Here is a 26,716-nt window from a genome sequence, read left to right on the forward strand (position 1 = left end):
ACTCAAATTTATAATTCATATTCATAATCTACTCAAAATTCACATAAACAAATAACTTTAAGTCTTTAATAAATTCAAAGTCTAAATTACAAACATATATCAATCCAAAAATATCACTTAACAACCGCAAAATATAAATGAATGACACAAATCACAACTCACTCTACAAAACAAATAAATTTGGAGTTTTAACATTTAACACCAAGAAGTCAAAGTTGTCTCATATCGATATTATATTTTTGCACCAAATTCTATCTTCAGACAATACTCAAAGATTACACAAATGTCACTGAGATTACACACGAATATTAGGAACCAAAAAGTGTAATATAAGTATGTATTGGAAGCATGTGCCTTGAAGTGTTGAAGAAATGTTGGAAAGATGGGTCATATTGTAATGAGTTTTTAAGTTTTTTTCAAAAAAAAAATATGTGTATAAACCGACCGATTTAGTCAAATACTGGCCGATTCACCAGTTTTGACCAGTTTCTGACCGGTTTTGATACTTGGCCGGTTCAACATATGTATCGTACCAATTATAGGACCGGTTCACCGGTTTTTCAGTTGAACTGACCGATACGGTTTTTACATCATTCTTTAATATCATAAAATAAAAATACTGGTGGGCAAACACACGAAATGTCTATCCAAACATTAGTTATTAATAAAGGGAATTAGCTATAATTCACTTTTGTCCAATTTTTTTGTAATTTATGTAAATTAGGAATAACAGAATTAACATAGTTTTGTGTAGATACGCGTGCAAAGTGGTGACTTTGTTTCTGGCCACATTCCTCTCTGCCAGCCTATTTTCCATCACTTGAGTGAGTGCATATACTAATTTAAAATTCATGGTTCAAATTAATCTTCATCAATTCAAATAAATATATAATAAATATGTAATAATGTCTATATACTATTATATAAATATTCATATACAGATATAATATCATTTATTTATGTTACTCTCTTTTTGAAAAATAATTATAATTAAATATATCCATTATGGAGTTCATAAAATTTGTAGAACATCTTTATATATCCATTATATATTCCTCATTCATATTTTTTCTCCACATGTATTATTGCATTGGAGACAATCATGTTCGAGCCGAGAATATCTATAGATATGTGAGATTAACTCTCTCAGTGAGTTTTTTTTCATATACAAGACTCGAACTCTAGACTTTACTTAAATGGATCAAATATGTACCACTCTATAATTTTCATTTGCTAGTATGTAATTCTTATTTCGTAATAATACTCATTTCACATGAACAAGAATAATATTTATTATCGTTGAAAAAATCTATTTTTTTAATTTATAAAAATATATAATAAATTATAAAATAATACGTGAGATTAAAATAAAAATGAAATTGATATTATAAGAAAAAATTGAATCTTGTTATGGTGCATTATCCTTTTTCCTCTTACAATAATGGACCTTTCACAATTTTAAAAAGTACATGTTTTATAAGAAGAAGAAAACTAGAAACGTAGTTGATTCAATATATGGTATATGCAAAATCTCATTTGCTTTCAAATTTCATGATCTAAGTTTGATTCATCTAAGGTTTTTAGTTTTACTATTTCTGTTCCTGCGAACTCTCCATTTTTCTCTCTCTGTCTATATTTCTCTCTCTCCCAAAGAGAGAGAAGACAAAATGGAGGTTGAAAATGCAGGTGTAATGTTTCAAGGTGTTATTTTGGGAGCAATAGTTTTCTGGATTTTATGTTCCTCATACCTTAATTTCACTCAAAAGCTAAGAATTTTTCTTCAACCTTGGGTCAATCATCATGTTGAAATTGGAACCGATTTTGTTCTTCAGATCCAGGTAAGTAACAATTTCAGGTGAATTTTTGTGTCTTAATGAAAATTAACTATGACCCATGTTTTAATTCTCCTAAAGTTCTAAGCTTTTCAATGTTTTAGCTCTAAATGCTGAATTGTTATTATTTTTTGTTTGTTGGGTTGATGCAGAGAAAGTAAATAAATATGTTACTTACTTTCCTTTTTGGTTCATATATAATTGGGTTTCAATGAAAAATAACAAACACATAGATTTATATTATTCCAAAGTTCTAGTATTTTCAATGTTTTAGCTAAAAATGCTGATTTTCCCCTTTTTTTCTTCTTTTTGGGTTGATGCAGAGTTACCAGCATGGATTTCTGGATGTTTTTTTCTCTGGGTTGTCATGTGTTGTTTCTGTTCCCTTTTACACTGCTTTCCTCCCTCTTCTATTCTGGGTGTGTAAATTTGAGACTTTTGCGTTTGAAGAATTGAAGTAAACCCTCATTTCAGTCTTTAAATGATTGTGTTGTTGCCTGATAAGTCCTTGAAATATTTGAACCGTCACAACATTGATCTTTCTAAGGACTTAATTCGTGACAGAATTTTTTATTTTATGATGATTTTCACATTTCAAGGACTTAATTGGTGACAATACTTCCAATGACCTATTCGGCGACACCATAATCTTTAGACTTTACAGGACTGAATCGAGGTTTACACATTTTTGTTTTTATTTTGATGTTCTTGTTTCGAGAATTCCAAATTTAATGTCTTTTGGTGTCTATGTAGAGTGGTCATGGCGAGTTGGCGAGGCAGATGACATTGCTGATGGCGTTTTGCGATTATATTGGGAACTGTGTAAAGGTATGTATTTGCTTTTAAAACGTAGATTCAAGTCTTTCAATTATCTCCCATCGCGCTTCGTTTTTTACCCGTTAAAGTGTTAACTGCTTGTGTTTGCGTCACTCAATAGGATGTGCTTTCAGCTCCAAGACCTCCCTCTCCACCGGTTAGGAGAGTAACTGCTACAAAAGACGAAGAAGATAATGCCTTAGAATATGGACTGCCTTCTTCTCACACTCTTAACACAGTTTGCTTATCTGGGTATTTATTATTCTGTTTATTTACTTTTATTCCTAAATCATATCCTAGTCGGCGTGGGGCTAATTTAGCTGGTGCAATAGCAGAAAGGGATTCTAGGCATGTCTTTAGGGTGAGAAAGTTTTGTGTAGTGTTATAGAGATTGTTAGAAATGTGTCCCTGGCAGATAGAGATCACCTGTCCCAAACGGTGTCCCGTTCCCTGTCCCGGACCAATCACATATTGGCACATGGATAAAATAATTTTTTTAAAAACAAAAGGTAACAAAAAAGTAACATTCTGATTCATATGAGACAAGGAATAAGACACTATTAGGGATAGACGATCTTTGTCCTGTCTCTGACTATAGAATTGAGTAGGCGGCATGTCTTAAAAGTCAAGTCATACGGTTACACTTACCTTTACCATTTCTCCATCTATGTTTTGGACCAACTTAGGAGAAAATAATAACTAAATGGGTAAAAAGTAAAAACTTGGTAATGCAAGTAAAAGGATAAACTTTATCTAACTTTTGTCATCGCTTTAACTTGATTAGAAGAAGATAGTTTTTCGAAGTCAGATTGTATCCGTTGTGAAAGATAAAACATTTGCTTTCAATTATTTGGTATTGTCGTTGATGGATCTTTCTCCTTGTAATTGATGTTTATCAGCTACCTTTTGCACTATGTGCTGACTCATACTCAAATTCAAGGTCCCTATGTTAGTTATCTTGGAGTTTCACTTGCTTGCTTGTTCGTGGCCCTTATTGGCTTAGGTAGGTCTTCTATTTACGTTATTAGCAACTTCTTATTGTTGCCGAATTATACAGAAAAGCAAGAAAAAAACATGTGGTTTTTTTGCAGGAAGAATTTATCTTGGCATGCACAGTTTGATTGATATTCTTGCTGGCCTTGTTTTCGGACTCGGGATCCTTGCATTTTGGCTTGCAGTTGATAAGCAAATAGACAGTTTCGTGATCTCAGGACTAAATGGTACTCTTATGTCTAATTAATAAATACAGCAGAGTATGTATAGCTTTATCCGTTATACTAACTGCAGCACTTGCTGACGTTGACATCGAAAAGATTGGATTTATATTGATATTCTCAAGGTTTTCCGGATGTATTTCTTATTTCATAAGTATCTTTTGTTCATGAAATGTTCAAAACTGCTTAACTCTTCGTGTACACGTTATTTATTTATTTATTTGAGTAATTGTTTTATGTATTCTATCTCATCTTAATCTACTTTTGCCGCAGTTACGTCTTTTTGGGCTGCCCTGAGCTTCCTCTTGCTTTTTGCTTACCCAACTCCCGAGCTTCCCACTCCAAGCTTTGAGTATCACACTGCTTTCAACGGTGTTGCATTGGGAATTGTAAGCAGATTCACATCCTTTAACATCATCTAAACTTGTTTCGTCTGTCATATTATGAATGAATATACGCAAGATTACATAATTTCTTCTTGATATAATTTTAGACATAATGAGTGAGAACGGAATTTAGGATTATAACACTTACATAGAGTCATAGACCAAAACAACCGGTCTTGGCTCGAGGCACTTTAAGTAATTGCAATTTATTAGCTCTAAACACCTTTCAACATTGGGGGCTCCATATTAGAATTTATATTCCGAACATTACTGGGCTAATCTGAGTAGTCTTGAATGGTACAGTCTTACTATTGCACATATTGCATGGAGTGCTAATGTTACAGATGAATATGCTGAATACAAATTTATCTAGTGCAACTGTAGCATACACATATCAAATGTCTAACATCCGCTATAAAAGTGATCCATATTATACGGGAACATGTTAAGTACAGTTTGATATGCTCACGGATAAACATCAAGCTAAGTTTCAAATGTTACTGCAATGCAATTCACATCACTGCAAGTTTGGAATACAACAATATTTGTTTATTTTATCCCGTTAGGAGTTTTTAGCTTAGGGAGAACTGCAGTGAAGAATGTTAGAGTACGAGCCGTTCTTGAATTAGACCCCTTAGTTTTGGAAATTTGGAATTGAACATCGCTGCTCGCTGTAATTGGAGGTGAGGAGTATGCTACTGACTTAGTCGTTTTTCTAGTATTCTTTCATATAGCATCTGCAATGCATTTGGAACACTTAAGTTTCTGATAGTGGAAGCATTAAGAACCATGTTTGAAGAATAATGGTCGATAGTAGAATGCTAAGTACATTTTTATGAACTTATTTCTTTTTGTAGAATGCTAAGTACAACGTATTAGTAGATGAATAAACCATTAGATTATCAACCCCTTGTGAAGAATTATAAACTCCGGTGAATTTTGAGGGCCGATGTCAATACTCAGTATGAAGCCCTTCAAACTGTTTACCAAGGCCCGGACACACATTTGTAAGAGTTGACATCGCCGTTCTTGAAGTATAGTGTGTGATCAACTGCTTCAACCTTTAAAGTTACAATTGGTAATTGATTGCGGTTACCCGTATATTTAGCGTGTATTTTGTTTAATCACTTCCCCCTTGAATTGTTGTGATCAGCATGGTGCGGAGCTAGATTGCTATGTCCTTCCTATCCTGCTTATTATTCTATATTTGTCAGTATCAGGTTTTTGTTGTTATATAGCAATAAATCATTGAGTCATTCCAGTGTCTAAAGCCTTTTTAAAAGAGCTTTCTCTTGTTTAGTCTTACTTCTATTACTTGTATTCTGACTATTACGGGTTTCTTATGCAAACCATTAAATTTTAGTGTTGTTTTGTACCATGTATTTTACTTAGACCCATTATGACCCTTCCCTGGATCCTTTGCATAGAGGAAACTCTATAGCACCAGGTTGCCCTTTATTATACCATGTTCTATGACAGAAAATATGGTAAAATCGCGGCTAAGTTGTAATAAAAGCCTCAGCTATATGAGTTGATAAAATAGAAAATGGTGCCATTGCCAAATAAATTAGTGAAATGGATTTAGAGTTAAATTAGCCTGGTAAAGCCTTATCTAAAGTGACTTTGAGAGTAATGTGTGCAAGTAAGGATACATTCACCCTTGAATAGCTGAAGTGGTTGAGATCTCTATAGCCTGAAAGTAAATCAAGAGTGGGTACAAATTCACAGGGGCTGCCCAACTATCAGTGGTTGCTCACTTTACACTCTAAGCTTCTTTTAGATGATATTAGTTGGAAGATGGTTTGATTTTAAATGCTCATGTTGTTTAGGTGGCCGGGGTACAGCAAACATACCATCAATTCCACCACGACGCAGTTCCTCGATTGTTCTCTCATGACTTGACAATACCTGTATTCATGGGAAGAATGATATTGGGAATACCTACAATTTTGCTAGTAAAATTCTGCAGCAAAGCTCTTGCAAAATGGATTATTCCAGTGGTAGCCAACACATTGGGCATACCGATAAAATCAAGCAGCTACATAAAATCAGAAAAGATTAAACAAGGAGGTTGCTTGCAAAAGCTGCTTCCAAAGCATGAAGTATTCGATGTTGATACTGGAATTAGATTTGTTCAGTATGCAGGTCTTGCTTGGTCTGTGGTGGACCTTGTGCCATCTCTTTTTACATATACCAACTTGTGAGGTTGAGATATATGGGTGCTTAGTGTTCCAGTTTTGTATAGCAAGTGATCATAACCTTTTGGTCAATCAAAATTATTTTCTTTGTTGTAGGATTATCTCAACTCATTCCATTGTAAACAGTATCCTCAATCCTCTAAAAATTCAAGGTTTATAATCAATTGTGCTTACCATCTAATGATAATGATGATATAAATAAACATGCTTGAAAAAAGTCATCAACTATTAAGTTTTTATCTCCTTAGGTAAAGTCAGCTAGCTACCTTGATCGAACGATGCCACAATCCTCTAATACCTAAATAAAATTGTAAGTTTTTATCTCACTGAATAGAGTCGGCTACATGGATCGAATAATACCACAATGATAGATGTTAGTGAAAAGCATGGGATTCAACAAGATAAGCAAGTAAAGCACTATTACCATGCTTTTTTTTTACTGCAAATGATAGAACATAGGTCAGGTCATAGCTTCTAAAGCCTGAACAAATACAGGGGAAACAAAAACAAAAAAATAGCCACATTTTGCTGGAATAGTACATATTCTGTTAACAGTCATTAATCTTGACTACTTCTCCAGAAGGGTGTCCAGCAAGTTCTTGAGAATGGCAGATCAGTGGAATGTTACCTGCCCTATATTATACATCAAAGCAATCTTTGGACAACCATAAAAACATAGGACATGGATTTAAATGCGTACAGCAATTACCGATGTGGATGGATACCCACAACTACCTGAAATTAGTGGAGAAAGTAGAAGTAACAATGATACCAGTACACATTCAGTAGCTACATTTAGAGGAAGTAATCAGGGGTTCTACGCGTGACATCGGGTTCTCCTCTCCTTGGAGCAGGATCAAACTGTAAGAAACATTTTAAATTCGAAGGGATAATAAGACTGAAGTTTAACAAATATATTGCCTAGAAGAAGAGCTATGCTAAATGTTGGCGAAAGATACCTGGATAAATGTGTGGTTCTTGCAATCGTCAACTTCCAAGATTGAAGCCATGTTCCCACATCGGTAACAATAGTTAGGCGCACTAAAAATGGTAACCACCTTTTGTTCCTGTTTCAACAAAATAATGCAGAGTTAAAACTGTATCCCAATATTCTAAAGCAAGCAAATGAACGACTTGATGTGAAGGAAAATACATGAGCCCAGTTAAATCCATCCATAACCAGCTGATGAGCTCTAGCAATCAACTTAAGGCTGTTTGTGTGATTGAATTGTTCAGATATATCCTGAAAGAATGATAATTAGCATTAAAATAATAAAAAAAGAAAGACAATAAGTAATATACTAATGCTTAAAAAATAACATCTGAACAACCTAGAGTTTAGAAATTGAAGTTCTGGTTACCTGGCCAAAAGTGTATCCAGCACCACGAGGAGAGATACCCCAGCCACATCTGTCATCTGGGTCAGACCACAACAGATCACACATGGGCCCTTCATGAGGAACCTCTTGAACACGATCAAAGTTCCTTATGTTATCAAGGGTCTCAATTGAAGGGGACAGTCCACCGTGCAAACAGAATATTTCTGATTCAACCTGGAAAAGACTATATTAAATTAGAGGCTGAATGCTCAAAACCATGTAACGAAAACTTGACTAAATTACATCTCCTGAAAGTTCAGTACAAAGACCTTTCAATGGCAGATATGTGAAGTTCATATATGTAAATATAATATTATCATTTGATTCAGTTCTATGCTTAAGCAAACTACATGTGATTCTTAAAACTAACCACTTTATATCTTAGTTCATTATCGCACTTTAAAAACTTCAAAAAAAACACAGAAATATAGACTAGTTTATAATTACAACTGTACTAACCAATGCAGTCAATGGAAAAAAATCAAAAAGGTCTGTAAAGATCTTCCAAACATTAGCACTACCATACCTGAAAAGAAAACAGAGAAAAAAGAACATGAAAATGAAAAGAGAAACAAGAAATTAGATTATTTAAGTTCAAGAAACCAAACCAATAAGCTAAGATCAAAATTGAGCCTGGCAAAGGGTTAGATCCCCCAGAAGCCAAGCTGCATCGAATCTAGATCCAATTATGTGTGATATCAATCCAGCCACATCAGCACATCTATAGACTTGTTTATAAAACAAATCTACAATTCATATACACTTACGCATGTCACCTTCAAAGTCCACACTCATCTCAAATATAAATATTAATCTCTTCATCAGCATAAGCAATATGTACTCAAATACAAATATAACAGACCAGTGGATGTAACCCACATCATAACATTATCAAATTACTTAATACCTTACAAAAAATCCAACTGAAACAACTACAACATTATATGCATGCAAATCTTTGTATAAAGAGAAGCATCTCCTGTTATGTCCCATGGGACCTTTTAAATGAAGGTTCTGAAAACTCACTTTCTTAGGCATTCATCATAAAATCCATATACTTGGGTAATCTGCATATAAGAAAAATTATGTCAACAAATAATAATAATATACTCCAATTAAAGTCTATAAAACAAAGCCAAAAAAGATTTACCAATAACAATTTGTTATACAATTAAAAAGCCTCCAAGACTGGTTAATTTTTGTGCCATTCAGGAATCAGGAATAACATTTACGATGTAAGTTCAGAAATAAATGCCATAAAAGGCCTCAGAAAACATAAGTAATTTATAATTTTGAATGAAAGAATAGAGAATGGATACCTGACGGCTTTCATGGTTTCCTCTCAGAATAGTAATTCGCTGAGGATACCGCACTTTCAGTGCCACAAGGAGCTGCAAAGAATGTGAATTAAGTGAAAATTAAGAAACAAAAATATTAACAAAAGAACAAATATCCATTAACTTCAACATCACTCTAAATCACAGCTCAAAAGGCACCACAAGAATATAAGAGAAGCATAAAACAACTGCACAATATCTAGAAAAACTATTAAACCCTCTAGATTAGCATGAATCTTTATAATTACAGGAAAGGAATTTAGATTGTAGTATAACCATGACTGAAATATAGTACGCCCATGTCTCAACCCTCAAGGATCTCTAACTAAATGGCCAATACAGAAATAGCTCTCGAAGATACAACGAGAATATATAATGGCAGGTTTGGGATTTCATCAGAATATGATATGACTTGCCTAGAACCATGACAATGCCACAACTTAAAAAGATGACGCTGACAAACATATTGAGTAAACATGGTTGTTAGATGATACAAACTTCTATATGAACATGAAATCCACCTTTCATCACTGATAGCCTTTTAAATATTGAAACATTGAAAAACCTTTCACAATGCTACACATTCTAATACTACACACTTTTTTTATATGTGCTTGCCCCTATAAATTTGAAAGCAGCTATCTGCTACTTGGGGATTGTTCTATTTTCTATTTTCTTCATAATAGCAAAGGACAAGTCATATGAAGCTCACAGCTCATTCCAAGCTTCACTGAACTTCTTGAGAACAATTTTTCATCTGATCTTTGTTACTCTAGTCCCTAATCACGAATATCATAAAATGCACTCCACACGTAGAGTGGAGAAAAAGAACGAGTATAAAAAATAACTATTAAAAAGTGAAAATAGAAGAAAAGGCAAATATTTATATTGGTTGTACTTACTGTCACAGTCTCAACTGAATAATAACCCCGGTCCACATAATCACCCATAAACAAGTAGTTAGTGTCTGGACACTGCAAACAAACAGGTATATTTAGATCTCATATCTAAATAATTAGCAAAAATATTATTCAGAAATAAAAAATTATAATCACAAAAACTCATTCTGCAAAATTAAAATGTTAAGGTTCTTCTAACATAACATGAGGGTAGTTAGTAATTCCTTCAGTTTACATTTTATTCCACAATTCCTCATATGCACTTCAATCCTTAAAAGCTTTTTCTTTGACAGGTCTCAATTAGTTAGTTAAGAGGGTAAGCCTCGTCAAAATGGTAAGATTGTTTGCTATGTGATAATATGACCTGGAGGTCATGTGTTCAAATCCTAGAAACAACCTCTATGCTTGCAAGGATAAGGTGCGTACATTTACCCTCCCCAAACCCTACAAGGTGGGAGCCTCCTGTATTGGGCCACCCTTTTTAGGTCTCGATTGGTTAGTTAAGAAATCCCCCGGTTAAAATAGAAGAGATGAATACAAAAAGAAAGTCATAGTCAGAAATGATACCTTTCCTCCAATTCGAAACAGTTCAGCAAGATCATGAAACTGCCCATGAATATCACCACAAATTGTCACAGGGCTTTTCACAGGCTGTGGTTCAGGAGAGAGACAAAAATTAATGCTTTCCCTCTCTAAGTAAAACTAACAATTAAAAGTTGCTCTGAAATACTGGCGTGATATTAGCATTGGCAAAATACATAGCACAAGCAAAGTAAGCATTTAAGGAAAGAAAGATTGAAAGAATTATATCCTCCTTCCAGAAAAATAGGCACCAAAACCAAATAAGAGGAAAATAAAACAAAACTGCAAAATTTAAACATCAACTCATTTCTGAACTAACAGAGCATTACTTTTCATGCAAAGCAAGCAGCTGATCAAACATTAGTGATGCAAATGAGATAAATTTCTTCAGAAATGTAAAAAGGCATAATTACACAATAAAGCATGAGCTAAAAAGATGGGATGAAAGGGTTGCACCTGGACATTACTCTCATCCGTTAAAATCTCCTTAGCCTTCTCACATAAAACTTTAACCTACAGGCAGGGGAAAAACAAGACCATTTTTATATTTATTTTCCTCAAACATAGTAATACCAAAAGGAATAGATGACATTTCAGATAGCTCGTCAGAAGAGGACACGACTGCTTAAAACAAAGAACACAGACAATCAATATAAAACGATATTTCTGAGGTGAATAAATAGCAAAGAGAAAAACCTTTTCTAAGATACATCACTCGGGATAGCAATGAAATCCAGACACTTTTCCCATCTCAGTAATTTTTACGTAAAAGAACTTGGTGAGATAAGATCTTTTGCAAGGAAAATTAAATGAAGCAACATTGTAGCTATAAAAGTAACAAACTATATGATACACTAAGATAGCAGTATAGCACCCACACAATGTATTAAGTACCACTTCCTGTTAAACTGATCAATCGTCAACTGCAACCAATTTTATGCTTCTACTTACAAGTCCTAAAGAAAGCTTATATACCTGCTCCACAAAGATGCCAACTAGACGTTTTGTAGATTAACATGTTACTGCATTCAAGGAATTACTTCATCTCCCCAAATATCCGAGGGCACTACCAACAGTTCATGGAAATTCCTATTCCCAGAGTCAAGGACAGAAAATCCGTATTTTTAGATATCAAAACTCCAAATTAGCAAGATCTAGAAACAATCTTTTCCAAATTAAGCCACTGATAACACACCAAATACCACAGTTCATGAAGCAAAATTTACCGCTAAAAACTCGTTTTTGGCAAACAAATATTACTTTATCTCTCCCTATTTGCTTCATATCAGGGCATGTAAATAAAAAAAAACTTCGCATCTTTATCTCTATTTTGTGAAATCAACCGTAGTTTCAAATAGTCTTCACTCAAGATTCACAATGCAAATTCCACATAAAATATTATATATCTCTTCCTATTTGCGTCACATAAAATTTCCAAGAAAACAATTCATCCATCTCTATCTCCATTTCGTGAAATCAACCATAGTTTCACATACTTTTCCACTCATACTCTCACCAAAATCAAATCACTACACAAATCAAGGTTAATTCCGTAAATAAACAACACGTTTCTTCGGAAACAAACCAGATCGTAAAGAATGAAGGGAATCGAACTGAACCTGTTGCTCGGAGAGTGGTTTGCACTGCATGAGCTGCGAGATCTGTTCGTCAAGATCGTGAGAAGAATCCGACGGTAACGAATTGGCGCTCATGGTGATCGATTCCGTTCTGAATCGGAGTTAGGTTTGGAAGATTTTCTCCGGTGAGTGAGATCGGAGAATGGTGGAGAAGAGAAAGAGGAACGAAAATGGAGCGGGCGCGTGAAGTTACAACCGAAATGGTTTTGTTATAGGGAGCAGTTGATTTGCACGCTACTCAAAATACTAATAACATTTTAATCATCAATTTTACAAAAATCTAACTTTTTAGATCTATCATGTGAATCATTTCATTCCTATAAAATTGATGGATAAGATATGAAATATATTTTTAACAACTAAGTGAATACCTATCTCTTCATTTATTTATATTATTAGTTTATTATTTGGAAACTAATTTATTTATGAGTTTAAAATTTATATACTGATAATGTAAAGTTGTTTATATTGTCAATACATTATCTACTATTGATTTGTAATATTTTTGTTTGAAAATGAACAGTAGTTAACATATTAATGATAGAAATTTACCGACAGCGTAACACTTACATAGTTAATCTATATATATTAAATACTTTGTTTATTTTGAATTTGAATTTTTGTATGTGAATTGATAGATGTGATGTATATTTTGGGAAGTTAAGAGGGTGTAAAATTGTGCACAAATTATTCATTTTTAATTGGATCTACACATTATTAAATTATGAATATTACTACTTTTCAATCTATGTTGGATAATTATTTGTTTTTAAATAGATAGATTTTATTTTCCCATATTACATTCAAAATCATTTTAGTAGAGCAATATATCCCCATAGACTCATTATTTTATTTATGCATTTCATTTTTTCAGTATTTTTATTTTATTTTTTCCAAAGATGAATTCTTTTAATTTATCTACACACTTCATTCTTTATTTCTTATATTATTGCTCATGAAAAAGTAGAGGAGAGACTATAAAAAAATATTGTCTAAATAATTAAAAGTAACAATTATCCCATCATTTTTTTTTAAATTCTTAGGAGAAATAAATTAAGAGTTTAAGATTGTCTTTTCACACAACGTTGTGGATTATTTATTGAAATATATTTTGGATTAATATTGTATTAGTAATTAATTTAAACTCATACTAGTAATTAGTTTAAATTCAGGCTAGTAATTAGTTTAAACTCATACTAGTAATTAGTTTAGACTCATTTATTTTTTAGTTGATTAGTTGTTATAGTTTTCTTTCCTTTAATATAAGGTCTTCATGTAACTTTATATCTTCATGTTGTATCAGAACAAGAGCTAACCTTAGACTGCCTTGAGTGGCATCTAAAAAGGAACTATGATGTTCAAGTCACTATAATTAAATATATGTAGAAAGAAGATAGACACAAAGCACCAGAGTGTAAGTGATCTTCTTTGTAAGTGAGGTATGCTCCAAGGTGGATGTTTTAATCATGACTAGCAGCTCTGTTGTATCGTTGCCTAAACTAGTGAGGTTGCTTTAATCGTATTGAGCGACTCTATTGTGTTTGTACTTCATCATCATAATGCTTTACCCATGTTGGGTTACCTTGTTTTGTTCAGACTATCGTAGCCACATACTAGACCTACTCCTGCCACATGACAAATTGATAGATAGTAGCCCATAATGTTCAAACGGCATGTTCAATCTTGTGGCAGCCTAGAAGGGTTTCGTGTCATTCACACGACATGCTCAATCTTGTAGCAGGGTTCTGCGGCTTGGATGATGCTGACTTCAGTCATGTTTTGTCACTATCACCCTTTCCCATATCTAGTTCAGTCATTAATAGACAGTCACATGAACCAAATCTTAGTTGTCCACTAATGGGTCGAGATCTTATGGGTGGTCCAATGTTTACAAATCTTAACAGTGAGATGGAATATACATTGTCTCGTGGCTTTGAAGAAGATAAAACCATTTATTTCTAGATATTTGTTCTCTCAAAATATTGGGTCAACATGTGGCCATCAAGTATTTTGGACACTCCAACCTAAATATAAAGTATATAACAAATTTCCTGGTGGGCTGGGCTCCAATTCAATTTGATGCATTAAATAATATTTCGTGCTCTCATAAAATATGTCATTTCCTTATAAAGCTCTTTAAATATACATCTTTTGACTATTGAGCTATATTTCACTTGACTTACTTTTCTTAATATGTGGCCAATAAGATTCTACCACTTCTCCATAATAGGAATTGATGGTGCAATAGAAGTGAACATTACTTAATAGTAATAATTGTTTCTAACATTTTGTTAAAAAGCTTGTATCAATCATGTACACATTCTCCGGAGAGTTGAACAAGTATTAATATATCATTAAAAAATAAGAAAGTGTAATATACCCATGAATGTTTCTTATTAGTAGAAAATATAATAATAAACTTGAATATAATATATAATATTGATTTCTCCCCATTCAAATACTACACATTGTGTGATTTCTTACGATAATATATTTCAAATGTTGTAACAATCTTTAATTTGTGTGAACTAATCCAATATCTCATTCATTGAGAAACGTACCCATAATTTCCATAGAATTACTACTATTACCCATGAACTTTCATATGATGTGAGTATTGTTTGTCAATTACTGATTCTAGAATAGCAATGTAAAGCTCTCAAATGGATTGTCAGGTATCTAATGGGAACAATATATCATAGTGTTTGTCATACTTGCATCAACAAACATGTTCTTTGTCTCAATGCATATTGTGATAATCTTGGCTTATAATATGAAAGGAAATTTGTTTTTGGTTCCACTATTTGTGCTCCTGAAAGTGCAAGTTTATTCTTGAAATATGTTTTTTCCGGTCTTTTATTGCATAATATTGAAACGAACAAGATGATATATATTAGAATCAAATCTGTTGTTACATCACACCAAATAGAAATATCCTATGAATATTTGAGCTCATAATTGTGTTAGAGTTTGTAATCATCGTTCTTTAATAGAGATGACAAAAATTCTCATCTTAAATACTCGCTAAAACACTCGCAACGAATACCATCAAAATAGCTTATGAATAATTGAACTATAATGCTAAATTTAACATGTATATAAAATTTATTATTCATATAATAATTATTTTATATATATATATTTATTATTAAAAAATATATAAATATATTTAAACGTAAAAACCTATTTGGTACCATCGAATACACACTACTCGTGTGAGCACACACAAATGGTGCATATAGGAGTACGAAAAAACACTATCCATATCCATTCTGCCCGTTATCATCCATATTCTCTAATATTATATTAATAGTTGCAATCAATGATATATAACGATCGCTTCCTTTATACAACAGAAAATATATCAGTTTTTACAATTTGAATATATATCTTTCACCATTTTATTAACTATTAAATAAAAGGAATATAATAATATACTAATAAATAAGGTATTAATCTTGAAAAAAAACTTTACATAGATATTAAACTTTATTTATATTTTCATATCAATGTTAATTAAATATTAAAAGCAGTGCTAATATTCTATGGTGAAAAGAATAGATATATAAAAAAATGGTGTTTCTGCCACTCCACTTCTCTCCCGAAAAAACCGAAACTTTCTTCAAAATTCTGAATCCCAAATTTTTTCTTCTAACCAATGATCCTTTAGAACCTAATTTTTTTCATCTCCAATACCCATGTCGGTAAGTTTCATTTTTTCTTCATCCTTTTCTGTTTACATGATAATCTATAAGATATTGAAAATTTTAAGGATACCCATTTTATATGAAAAAGTTGAATGTGATCATAGATAATTAGATTTGCAGTGAGAGAATCCAGATTTTGAAAATTTGTTGGTTGCTGAAATATGCTGTTTTAGGTACCAATTAATGTAATTTCATTTTTGAATTTTGGTTTCACAATTGATGATCATGATATCTGCAATATCTTTTCATTGTGCATTAGATTAGATGCTGATTTTTTTTATTTCCTTATAGGAGATATATAAATATTTCACTGGATGATCATGATCCGTGTTTTAAATTGCGGTTGTAGTCGTGATCGGGGTCATTGCTGCCGTTGCAATGCGGATTGCGCCCATTGCGGTGTGAATTATTTTGTGATTAAAAAAATATTTTTGAATTTGATATGACCCGATGCGGTTGCCTTGTAGCCCGATGCAGCCGCATCATTGTGATTCGAAGTCACACTATAATTGCTCTCACGAATAGTATGATTCCGCAATTTAAATCTGATCATGATATAATGAAACAATGAATTTAATCTAAAGAAATGTGAAAATGATTTTGATGGTATCAAAGATTGAGTTATTATGAATTTTATTTTATGTTATCCTGAAAAAATAAATTTTGCTTAGATATTATCAAGCATGGATCCGCCCACAATTGACGTGGACCTCGGCGGGCCCGAGAAGATTGAAGAGGTGAAAGAGGGAGGTCAATTGTTCCATTGTGATCTTTGTGATACAGAAGTGATTCACAAGTTGGCTCAGATGTTCCTTCCCGGACTTGCTTCGGCTTGTGTTGACAACACATCAGGTGATCTCTTCAGGACGCCTGGTTCAGTGGTCGATGAATTGAGGAAGGAAATGATAGATTATGTTACCCAGAGAAGTGAATCGTTTGTTGCCGAGTCTGTTATATTGGAAGGCGATCTGGATGGTGAAGTATCAGATCATCCTTTCGATATCATTTCTAATATGGTTGATGACTTTGTGAGTTTAAAGAGGAATTTCTTTACCCGTGTTTCGGGATGGCTGTTAAGTGAAAAGAGGGAAGACAATATAGAGGATTTCGTTCAAGAGATGGAAATTAATGGTTTTTGGACTCTAGATAGAAGAGAAACAATTGCAGAAACTTTCCTTAAGAATGTTGACTTTGAGAACAAATATCACTGTGGCATGAAGTTTAATTCTCCCGAAGAGCTTTCCAATCATGTTGACAGCTGCAACTTTAGATCCATATTTTGCGAAAACGAGGGATGCAATGCCAGATTTTGTGCAGGTCATTTGAAGGAGCATGATTCAACTTGTCCTTTCAAGATAATTCTGTGCGAACAGAGGTGTCCAGATAGCATTATGAGACGTGACATGGACAGGCATTGTATAACTGTTTGTCCCATGAAGCTCATAAACTGTCCTTTTTTCGCAGTCGGTTGTCGTTCTGCTATTGTGCAATGTATGATCGGTAAACATTGTTCAGATGATGTTCATTCTCACTTGTTTCACTTGCTTAAAGGCACGCACAAGCAAGCAAATGGGGAAGATCTTCAACGACGAGTGGAGGAAATTCTACAGGTCAGTCTATATCTAATGAATAAAGACATGAGTGTTTCTTATATAGTTAAAAGCCTAAGACTTTCGGCACTGAAATTCAGTACTTGCTTTTTATTATGTATTTGAAATGGTAAACACAGAACTCTGTTTGAAAAACATTAGAGATGGGTTTCTTGACATCTGAAAAACAATTCATTGTAGTTATTGAGGGTAGATACGATAGGGAAGTTTTGTCACTTAAATATATGAATGAGAGTATATGGAAGGAAACCATCGTCATTTTGATAAATAAATTCCGTGATTGAAGGTTGGAGTCGTTATTGAAATTGTGTCACTCCTTCCTTTTTTTTCCACTTGCGTTCCTTTTGGTCGATTATTCACAAACACCATTAAAAAAGTTTCGATGCTGAGACCTTACACTATTAAACATGCCTATAGTTGAAATACTGGCTAAACATTTTATCTTCGGCTGTTGTTTTTTCCGTAGCCAAATTGGCTAATGGCAATGGCTCGTTAATGTTAGAAGATTGTATTTGACAAATAACACTTCTATAATTTCTACATTAATTGTTATTTACAAGTTACAATAGCATTTGTGCATCCATCTTTTTGCATTATCTCTTTCAAATTAAGCAAAAGGTTTTTGCATTACCTCTTGATCACGCCCATACTACAAGTTGTTACCGATGTCAACAAGGTTGTGTTAATTTTAATAATTTGACTTGGTGATGTGTTGGACAATGAATTCATGTGTTTAAAATCTTGTCGTTTATAGCATGTGAAAATCCTTAATCCGGATACGGATTGAAAAGGGCATGAGCTGATATATTTCAAGTATTACCTTAAGTTAATTCTAACACATGATTTTGTATTAAACCGTTCAAGAAAAGATTTAAATCCATTCACTGCCACAATCACATTCGTCCTCCAGAAGGTATAAAACACAGAAAGGTTATTTGATAATTGAGTTTGTAGATATTAAGCCTCTCCCATAATAAACAAAATTAAGCATGTGTATCTCTTTTGGCTTCCTCTGCAGTTTTTTGGATATAATCTCGATCAATGTTTTGACGGCATAAATTTGGTTTTACCCGATAGTTTTTTTTGGGTAATATGTAAACTATACCTGCACAAAAAAGGTAACACATGAAAGAGCATGGGTTGAGAGGGATTAAGTTGCCACCTTCTACGAAGGGATCCCCTTATCCCCATCAATTCACCTCAAGTGCACTGAACATGCTCAGTTTTTTTCCCATAGAGTTGATAAGCTTAATTTGTTGCTTTAGATAATCCATTGGAGACATGAAACTTCGGTCATTAGTTACCATTTATTATGCCGTATTATTTGGGAAGCGATACTCAATTTCCTTGTTATAATCAATGTTCAAAACTCTTTGTTTATTGTGATAGGCTGAATCAAGCGGCCGGTTAGCTCAGGCACGGGATGTGAGATCTTTAAGCATCATTGTCAAGGGTATTGAAGCTAAGTTAGGGCCTATTAAGGTGAGGGCTGTGGAAAAAAATAGCTCAGAGACTATTACCAAGAATGCTAATGTGGAAGTTGCTGACACCGATACGAAGGGCAGTGAGCAGAACACACAGGCTTCGGATATGGTAAGTTCACCAGATAAAGCTGACAAGGGTGACAGTGTGAATATAAGTAGTGCAGAGAATGCTGCCAAGACCGAGGATAGCGAACATAGTCACATTGAAAACAATGGCAGTGAAGAGAGGAGACGAACTATGGTAAATTTATCCGATAAAGATGAGGATACCGCCAAGAGTGATGATAGTGACCACAGTCACCTTGAGAACAAGAACAGTGAAGAGAGGACACAGACTTCAAATACGATTACTTTATCTGATAAAGCTGAAATTAGTGTTGCAATCGATGATGGCACACAGATTCACAAGGAGAACCAAGACGCCACGGGTAGTGAATTACTTAAGGGCAACAATGAGAGCAACCAGATAAATTTGGAAAAAGTAGCAGATAAAGGAGAAATCAGTGCCACAAATGCGGGCAATGCAGAGAATAGCACTGAAAATATCAACTTTGATGATAAGGAAAACGACATTCAGAATTCGGAAGTGGATACTAAGGGCACGGTCAAGAGTAATGTTAAGAACAAAGATATTGAAGATGATAACTTAAAAGAGAGCATACAAACTTCGAAAGTGAAAAATGTATCGGATTTAGCTGCATGATAAAGGATATGCCGCAGAGAATAATGCCGCGGAACAGGCGGATATACTTTCAACCTGATTCATCAGATAAAACTGAAGACTGAATTCAGAATTCAATAATGCTCTCCTGCAATCTTTACATGCAGAGTAGGTCCAGTTCTGCATGAACCCGGGGACAAATTTCGATTTTTCTTTTTGGTTAAGCTCTAATACCATTCATTGATTTTTTATGGTTGCTTACCCTTCTTGTTCTTGGAGTTATAAACTTGTGTGACACTGGTTATTTTCATCTTTGAGCTATTTTTCATTGCAGCATTACAACTTTTCCTATTCCTTTGGAATGTTATTTTGGTTGAAGCAATAATGTTACTTTTTAACATGAGTAACCCTTTTAAAATCCTTTATCATAACCACTTTCACAATTTAAGGACTTTGTCAATTGATTTTGCATTCATCATTTGTCCTAAAACTACAACACTGTGCACTTTATCTTCTGTTGTTCTCCAAAATCATCTCAGACTATTTTAAAAAACAGGAAGCAATTCAAAGCTCCAAACTTTATTGGAAACTCAAGTAGGGTTTTTTTTGGTATAAAAAACTAATCATTTTGGGATGAGTGGCTATCAACCTGTCCCTTTAATAAGTGTCATTTCTGGATTTAAACTCTCAACCTCTATTTGAGAATTTACTAGGGTCTTACATCATTAGACCAACATCTTGTTGATAACTCAAGTCAACTTAAGTAAACTCAATGTCTCTTCTTGATTTTGTCCTTCAGCATTTGGAGCACAATGAAATGTCTCCATTTCTCTCACAAATTTTCATTGTTCAAGAGACCCAATAATATCAAAAGCCCTTGCTAAGGAAAATGTTTCAAGGACTTGATTTTAAATGTCTTATAAATAGATGGGTTTTAACTTGAAACAATCATTTGAAATTAAGATTTTTTTAAACCATAAGAATTTCACTGAAAACCTTTAAATGGTAAAGACTTTATGCATCTCACATTGAGTTATTTTGATAATTTCAAACTAATAGCACGAAAAATTCTAACTCTAACATTTTGTTTTAACATCGAATGTAGATCATTATTATTTATATCAATATTAAACCACTTTTAAGATTCTTATCAATTAATTTTATATTTTAATAACGGTTTTCTCTGAATAATTGGAGTGATTTAACAATAGATTTATACCAACCTATAAAATTTAATGGGTAATTATGAAGAAAAATTTGTTCACAATAGCTACTTGCAAAAAACATAAAATTTAAATAGATTTTTCCTAATAAAAATAAAATAAATTATAGGAGCCAAAAAATTAATTTCCATTTAGTTTTATCCAATGACAATGAACTAATCAATTTTGGAACATGTGGTTGTCCCTCTTAACAAAAGTTATCCCAAAGTCAAAATCTTTGATGTTTTAATAGGATTCAATAAAACATTTTACCAATTAACTAATTCCTTATTAGTTAGTTAAACTAAAAAGTGATTTTATTTTTATGAAAATGGTGTAAACTTGAAATGGTTTGAGTTCGATTTCCCCTAACATTCTATATAATCTAATAACCAAAAATTTATTTAAGCTAATAAAAAGTTAGTCAAGACAGTAGCTATCAATTATAATCAGAAATTGGATTATTTTGATATTATTAAAAGATATTCCCCCAAACATATTTCATTATCTTTTAAGATTTATTTAAAAATATATATAAGAAATAAGTAATCTAATTTTGGAAATAATCTCAACCAGGGATTGCAAAATACAGTAGAGTACAAAAAAGTATGGGTAGAATAGTAATTTCGTGGATACTTGATTTACTATAAAATCGTTGAAAATTAGGGTTTTGGTTCTCTCGTTCATTTGCGAAAAAAGGCGAAGCCGTCTCAAACCTAATTCCCTCTTCCTCGCTCTTCTTTCATCATCTCAGGTTTGAATCAAACCTTCTTCTTTTATTCATTTCAAATTCATCACATATCCTTTTTCTCCGATTCATTGTTTTTCATTAAATTGTTATTGAGATTTTATTGTGTTTGATTCTAATCGTTCATAGTGTTATCCTTTTTATAAAATACATGATTATTCGTCGATGTTGTACAACTTGGTTCTAATTTGTCCCAAAAAGATTGTTTTTTTAAAAGAAATCTGCTTTGGGGTTTTTTTATAGTAAAAAATTGTTTTTTTAATGAAACTTTAACGTTGTTCTGTTGAACCTGTAGAGATTTGTTCCCGATTTGGATCCTGTAGCTTTAGTTGAATTTGGATTTATTTTTTGTTGATCCTTTTAATCTTATCCAGTGAAGCTTGATGTATATTACATCTTTGGACATTTAGTTTGGTTATCATATTATAATGTGTTTATTATAAAATCTTCATATGGAATTTTGATTTTCTGGGGTCATGTATACTATTCAGCGCTGGCTATGTGGTGACCATGTATTGATTTGGTCATTTACTTGTCTAATTCCAACAAAATAACTTAAAGTCTGTTCTAATTTTGTTGTTGGTATTATTAATTTCTTACATCTAAATTGGTTTAACTTCAGAGTTTTGTTAACAAATCAGTTGGTTGTAACATTCGAAGAATTATTTTTTATGTTATAAACATTGGTATATATTGATATTATGTCTGACTAAGTTTTGGTTTTCTTTGTGTATGTGAAATTGATGATAACTTAAAGGCTAATTTTAGCGCACGATTGTGGTTGTGTTGAACTGATATGTGTAATAATTTTTGGCCTAATCATAGGAAACTTGATGTATGTTTTGTGTTAATTGTTTTTTATTTTTATATTCTGTTTGTCCTGGCCTTTCGTACTACACCTGTTAGAAATTCTACTGAAATTTGAAGTTGACGACATACAATGCTAGTCGGTGTGTTTGTTGTAATGACACTTATGTTGTTGCCTTATTTTCAACTTAACACCAATCTGTCGTCCCTATACTTATATCAATTTCATCCACTAAATATTGTCTGTTTTTTTGAACAGGATGGAGTCTGCAGTTAAGCATGCCATTGTTGTCAAGGTCATCGGTCGTACTGGATCCAGAGGGCAGGTGACTCAGGTCAGGGTGAGGTTTCTAGACGATCAGAACCGTCTAATTATGAGGAACGTGAAAGGACCAGTGAGAGAAGGAGACACTCTTACCCTTCTTGAGTCTGAAAGGGAGGCAAGAAGATTGCGCTAGATGGTTTTATTTGTTTGTCTTCAAATTTAGTCAAAACGATATTATGTCTTGAATTTTGTGGTAACTAGTGGATGCTGAAGGTTATATAGCATCTGATATTGTTGTCATGGATCTTATTTCTTTTCGTATAATGACTTGACTTGAGTGTTGATGTTTCTGGTTTAAGCATCAAGATTGAAATGAGTTTTGATTAATTTATTATGGTTTTGCTTCTGTAGTTGTTTTGTTCTTTCTATTGTCCTCTCTTCAACTTCCACCTAATTTTCAATTACGATTCTCTGAAGTTTAAGTGGACGATGAACAAGGATCATCACAAATTGCAGTAATGTCAAAATTAGTTCACCCTTTCATAAGGGTATCTAGATTTACAGATATCATACATCTCTTGCTATGAAATATGAAGTAATTAGTATTAGCTATACAACCAGTTTTAATTATTTGTGATACCCTTATTCTCCTGGTTATGTTCAGAATCCTTTAATTAAGCAAGAAAAACAAAGTCAAATATACTATTTTTAAGTTTTCTTATTACAAAAAATTCAATATATTTAATCTTGGCTTGGTGTTACTTGTATCATTTGTATCCAATCATCTACAACCCAGAACCTAAGGTTCTAACTGAGGCAGAAGTATTCTCTTATCATCTATTCATTTGATGGAAAAATTCAACATAGAACAAACAAATATACATACAGTGGTAATTATGTGGAGGAAATCACCTTTTTGGACTTGCTGTACTTTTTAATTTATATATGGATTCCCAACTATACTGAAATATATCTCCTATAAAGTCCAAAATTGATTTCAACCCATGATTTCTTGGTTATTAAGCAACAACCTTACCTTAATGTATTTAAATAAAAAAAACAAGAAATTCAAGTTGGTTATGTGTTTTTTAAAAGGATTAATTGACCACAAAAATTAGAATAAATTCAATATTAAAGCATGTTTTTTCTGCAAAATTTCATTAGTCTATGACTTATGCTTTACAACTTCTGATAATGATATAATCAATTTTCTTAATAAGTGAGACATAGTTGACTTGACTTTTATCTCTACAAAACCATATTGATCTCTCTTGCTCTTGCTTCCATTTCTCCTTCAATTTTTGTCACCATAGGCTTGGTATGTGACTATTGAATCTCCAAAGTAAATATGTACTAATATTTCTTCTTTCTATCTTATCCTTAAGTCTCTTATTTGACATCAATCATCTAGGACTTTCACTGAGTTTCATGTTTCAGTTTCTAAGTACCTTGAATTTATATTAGAATTATACAGCTATAGATTACTCACCTTGTGTATATACACATATTTACTATAAATATGAAGTTTTTATATATGCAATCTCAAGCTTTGTTTGTTTTATTTTATAGTGACATAGAAGGTGTAGCTTGTAAGCTATTGTAATGGAGAATCAACATGGAACAAAGATTAATCTTGAGAAATTCACTTGGATAATTGAAAGTTTCTCAAAGAAGAACACCAAGAAACTACGGTCCAAGTCTTTTGTTATTGGGGGTTGTAGATGGTAAGTCAATAGCAAAAACTTGAAACTTTTTTAACGTAATATTTATCCATTGTTTGTGTAAAGAATTATACACAGTTGATACATCATCCACAATTTATTTGTATTACTTTTTTGAAGAGTCAATAATGACAAAATATGAATAATGGATAACACAGTGATAATATATAAAATTCATACATTCTCAGCATATGTGACTCAACTGACAAGTATATTAATATCTAAGTTTAATATTCATTTAATCTCAGGAGGATAGTTGTGCAACCAATAGAGAAAGGTGTGGACCATTTATCACTGTGTTTGAAGATTTCGGGTCCTTTACCAGCATATGGATGGAGCAAATTTGCTTATTTCAAATTATCTCTAATCAACCAAATGGATAATGAGAAATCAATTGTAAAAGGTATCTGTTACATAATTAACAATCTTGTTATTTGAACATTCATATATATATATATATATATATATAGGAAAACTGATATATATAAAAACGGTGAGAACGATAAATTTGAGTCTTACAACCTGTCAACAAAAGATAAATTGCAGCCCAATCACTCTTCAACAAAGCCCAATCAAACTGAATCCAATAATTCACAAACTAGTTAAAGTTTCCATTTATAGAAAGCTGTTACTTTCAGTTAGTTTTTTCTGTTTTTCTGGTTTACTATTTTTAGTAGTTTAAATACCTTTCTTAGTTTAATTCACAATTTCAAGTTTTCAATTCATTCTTTCAATAAAACCTAGAAGCATTCTTTCATCTCTTTCTTGTTCATCTTCCTATCTTTCATATCTTGCTTCAAGCTTAAGATTTAAGCTCCTAAACTCAAGGTTCATCATCATGCATTGCTCATTTCTTCATCCTTTCACCATGGCAAATTACAACTTTCACACAACTAATTGATTAGGATTAAAAGTTAGTTATTGGTCACATGATAGTTATGTGCATGTATTTTTTTAATTTTAACCGTTCATTTCTGACAATAACGCATTGTTCTGACGTGAATAGTTCTCTTGCTCCAGATTCATATATAATATACTAGTAGTGATACAAAAAGTTGATGTAAGATAATACTATTTGGATTAGGTTCTGTTTAATTCATTGCAACAATTGATTAGAATTTGGTTGTAAATGACTGTAGCAAATGTAACACAATTCAGTGATTGATTCTCGATGTTTGTAATTTCCAGAAACTCAACAGAAGTTTGATTCAAGATATCGAATTTGGGGCTCATCATTCATGCATCTAAGCGACTTTTATAATCCGAAACAAGGATATCTCATAAACGGCCATTGCATCATTGCAGCCCAAGTTGCTGTTTCAGATCATGCATTTCAAATTACTACTCCATCTCTAACCAATAGCATCTCTGTAGCTAGACTAATAGAATATTCTGAAGAGACAAGGAATTCCACAATACAAACAAAATCAGAATTTCGATCTCAGGAAGATTTCGGAATTGTGATTCCACCCTCAGAAAGGACACATAGTCCTAACCATGGACACATAAACAAACCCTCTTTTTACCCTTCTATATATGATGATGGACCTAAGGAAGTTCCCGTAATACATCTTAGTGAAATCCTAGATATCAATAGTTTAGGACCAGAAGAAGCAACATTTTTTCCACTTTTAGAAGAGGTTTGTTTATGTCATCCTTCATTGATAGAAAGCCAGATGAAAAAAAGTCCTAAGTACATTCTATGGGCATTCATAACTTTGGGTCAAGTCCTACATTTCCTTAAGACTACGAAGATGAAGAACATGGACGAGAAAGCGCGGGAAAACCTCGAATGTCTATGGGAAGAAGTTCAGTTGTTTGGATTTGACTTGACATGGCTAGAACCATATATTCAATCTGCATTGGATGTTAAAGCATACTTGGAAAAAGCTGAGAAAGTGAAGAATCTAAAAGATATTGTGGTTTATTTGGAGACTGAAGTGAGGAAGCTAAGAACAAAACTAGCTATTGCAGAAGTAGATGTTGATATAGCAAGGAAAGATTTGGAAGAAGTAGAAATGGGTTTGGAAGAGAGGAACATTGATGCAAAACTTGGTTATGACATATAAAAATGCTACTTGCACATGTTGCACGACACTTATGAATAATGTCCCGAATGAATGATATTGAAGCAAAAATAGAAAAAATAAAAATATACTTATAAATGTGAGTGCTACTAATTGTGCTATATGTTCATTAGGTGCATGTTTCTGTCTTGATACATGTGCATA

At 32.8% G+C, this 26,716-nt stretch overlaps 4 protein-coding genes across 7 annotated transcripts; 3 read left to right on the forward strand and 1 right to left on the reverse strand.

Annotated features, from left to right (window-relative positions):
- LOC109356553 (lipid phosphate phosphatase delta-like) lies at positions 1,478-24,948 on the forward strand. Of its 2 annotated transcripts, XM_019599930.1 has the most exons (9): positions 1,668-1,838; positions 2,156-2,251; positions 2,586-2,660; positions 2,770-2,900; positions 3,548-3,651; positions 3,740-3,868; positions 4,136-4,251; positions 6,078-6,465; positions 24,930-24,948. In XM_019599930.1, exons 1-8 carry the CDS (start codon positions 1,668-1,670, stop codon positions 6,450-6,452), a joined length of 1,197 nt encoding a protein of 398 aa, XP_019455475.1. In that variant the 3' UTR covers positions 6,453-6,465; positions 24,930-24,948. The 2 variants fall into 2 exon arrangements, with proteins under 2 accessions (XP_019455474.1, XP_019455475.1); XM_019599929.1 differs by lacking the exon at positions 24,930-24,948 and having other exon boundaries at positions 1,478-1,838; positions 6,078-6,610.
- Positions 6,849-12,499, reverse strand: LOC109356555 (serine/threonine-protein phosphatase PP2A catalytic subunit). The gene is made up of 11 exons (XM_019599933.1): positions 12,263-12,499; positions 11,100-11,156; positions 10,629-10,712; positions 10,065-10,136; positions 9,145-9,216; positions 8,852-8,892; positions 8,285-8,351; positions 7,808-7,999; positions 7,600-7,689; positions 7,406-7,513; positions 6,849-7,307 (listed from the first exon to the last, which is right to left on the reverse strand). Exons 1-11 carry the CDS (start codon positions 12,353-12,355, stop codon positions 7,242-7,244), a joined length of 942 nt encoding a protein of 313 aa, XP_019455478.1. The 5' UTR covers positions 12,356-12,499; the 3' UTR covers positions 6,849-7,241.
- On the forward strand, positions 15,856-20,138 carry LOC109356552 (TNF receptor-associated factor family protein DDB_G0290965). Of its 2 annotated transcripts, none has more exons than XM_019599926.1 (3): positions 15,856-15,984; positions 16,659-17,597; positions 18,987-20,138. In XM_019599926.1, the coding sequence occupies exons 1-3, from the start codon at positions 15,979-15,981 to the stop codon at positions 19,782-19,784; spliced, it is 1,743 nt and encodes a 580-aa protein (XP_019455471.1). In that variant the 5' UTR covers positions 15,856-15,978; the 3' UTR covers positions 19,785-20,138. The 2 variants fall into 2 exon arrangements, with proteins under 2 accessions (XP_019455471.1, XP_019455472.1); XM_019599927.1 differs by having other exon boundaries at positions 15,856-15,980.
- On the forward strand, positions 23,870-26,613 carry LOC109356554 (MATH domain and coiled-coil domain-containing protein At3g58270-like). 2 transcript variants are annotated; one of them, XM_019599932.1, is made up of 4 exons: positions 23,870-24,082; positions 24,345-24,488; positions 24,734-24,888; positions 25,674-26,613. In XM_019599932.1, the coding sequence occupies exons 2-4, from the start codon at positions 24,367-24,369 to the stop codon at positions 26,552-26,554; spliced, it is 1,158 nt and encodes a 385-aa protein (XP_019455477.1). In that variant the 5' UTR covers positions 23,870-24,082; positions 24,345-24,366; the 3' UTR covers positions 26,555-26,613. The 2 variants fall into 2 exon arrangements, with proteins under 2 accessions (XP_019455477.1, XP_019455476.1); XM_019599931.1 differs by having other exon boundaries at positions 23,872-24,082; positions 24,334-24,488.

This window comes from Lupinus angustifolius, chromosome LG09 (assembly GCF_001865875.1).
Source record: "Lupinus angustifolius cultivar Tanjil chromosome LG09, LupAngTanjil_v1.0, whole genome shotgun sequence".
Classification (NCBI taxonomy): domain Eukaryota; kingdom Viridiplantae; phylum Streptophyta; class Magnoliopsida; order Fabales; family Fabaceae; genus Lupinus; species Lupinus angustifolius.

What these genes read in the sequence shown, in the direction of transcription:
- LOC109356553 (XM_019599929.1), top strand. Translation starts at nt 1,668, where the DNA reads ATGGAGGTTGAAAATGCAGGTGTAATGTTTCAAGGTGTTATTTTGGGA. An exon ending in ATTTTGTTCTTCAGATCCAG is followed by an intron (nt 1,839 to 2,155) that starts GTAAGTAACAAT and finishes GGGTTGATGCAG; the next exon opens with AGTTACCAGCATGGATTTCT. An exon ending in CGTGATCTCAGGACTAAATG is followed by an intron (nt 3,869 to 4,135) that starts GTACTCTTATGT and finishes CTTTTGCCGCAG; the next exon opens with TTACGTCTTTTTGGGCTGCC.
- LOC109356555 (XM_019599933.1), bottom strand. Translation starts at nt 12,355, where the DNA reads ATGAGCGCCAATTCGTTACCGTCGGATTCTTCTCACGATCTTGACGAA. An exon ending in ATTCAGTTGAGACTGTGACA is followed by an intron (nt 9,217 to 10,064) that starts GTAAGTACAACC and finishes CATTCTTTGCAG; the next exon opens with CTCCTTGTGGCACTGAAAGT. An exon ending in AGAACCACACATTTATCCAG is followed by an intron (nt 7,308 to 7,405) that starts GTATCTTTCGCC and finishes TGTTTCTTACAG; the next exon opens with TTTGATCCTGCTCCAAGGAG.
- LOC109356552 (XM_019599926.1), top strand. An exon ending in GAGTGGAGGAAATTCTACAG is followed by an intron (nt 17,598 to 18,986) that starts GTCAGTCTATAT and finishes TTATTGTGATAG; the next exon opens with GCTGAATCAAGCGGCCGGTT.
- LOC109356554 (XM_019599932.1), top strand. Translation starts at nt 24,367, where the DNA reads ATGGAGAATCAACATGGAACAAAGATTAATCTTGAGAAATTCACTTGG. An exon ending in GTTATTGGGGGTTGTAGATG is followed by an intron (nt 24,489 to 24,733) that starts GTAAGTCAATAG and finishes ATTTAATCTCAG; the next exon opens with GAGGATAGTTGTGCAACCAA. An exon ending in TGAGAAATCAATTGTAAAAG is followed by an intron (nt 24,889 to 25,673) that starts GTATCTGTTACA and finishes TGTAATTTCCAG; the next exon opens with AAACTCAACAGAAGTTTGAT.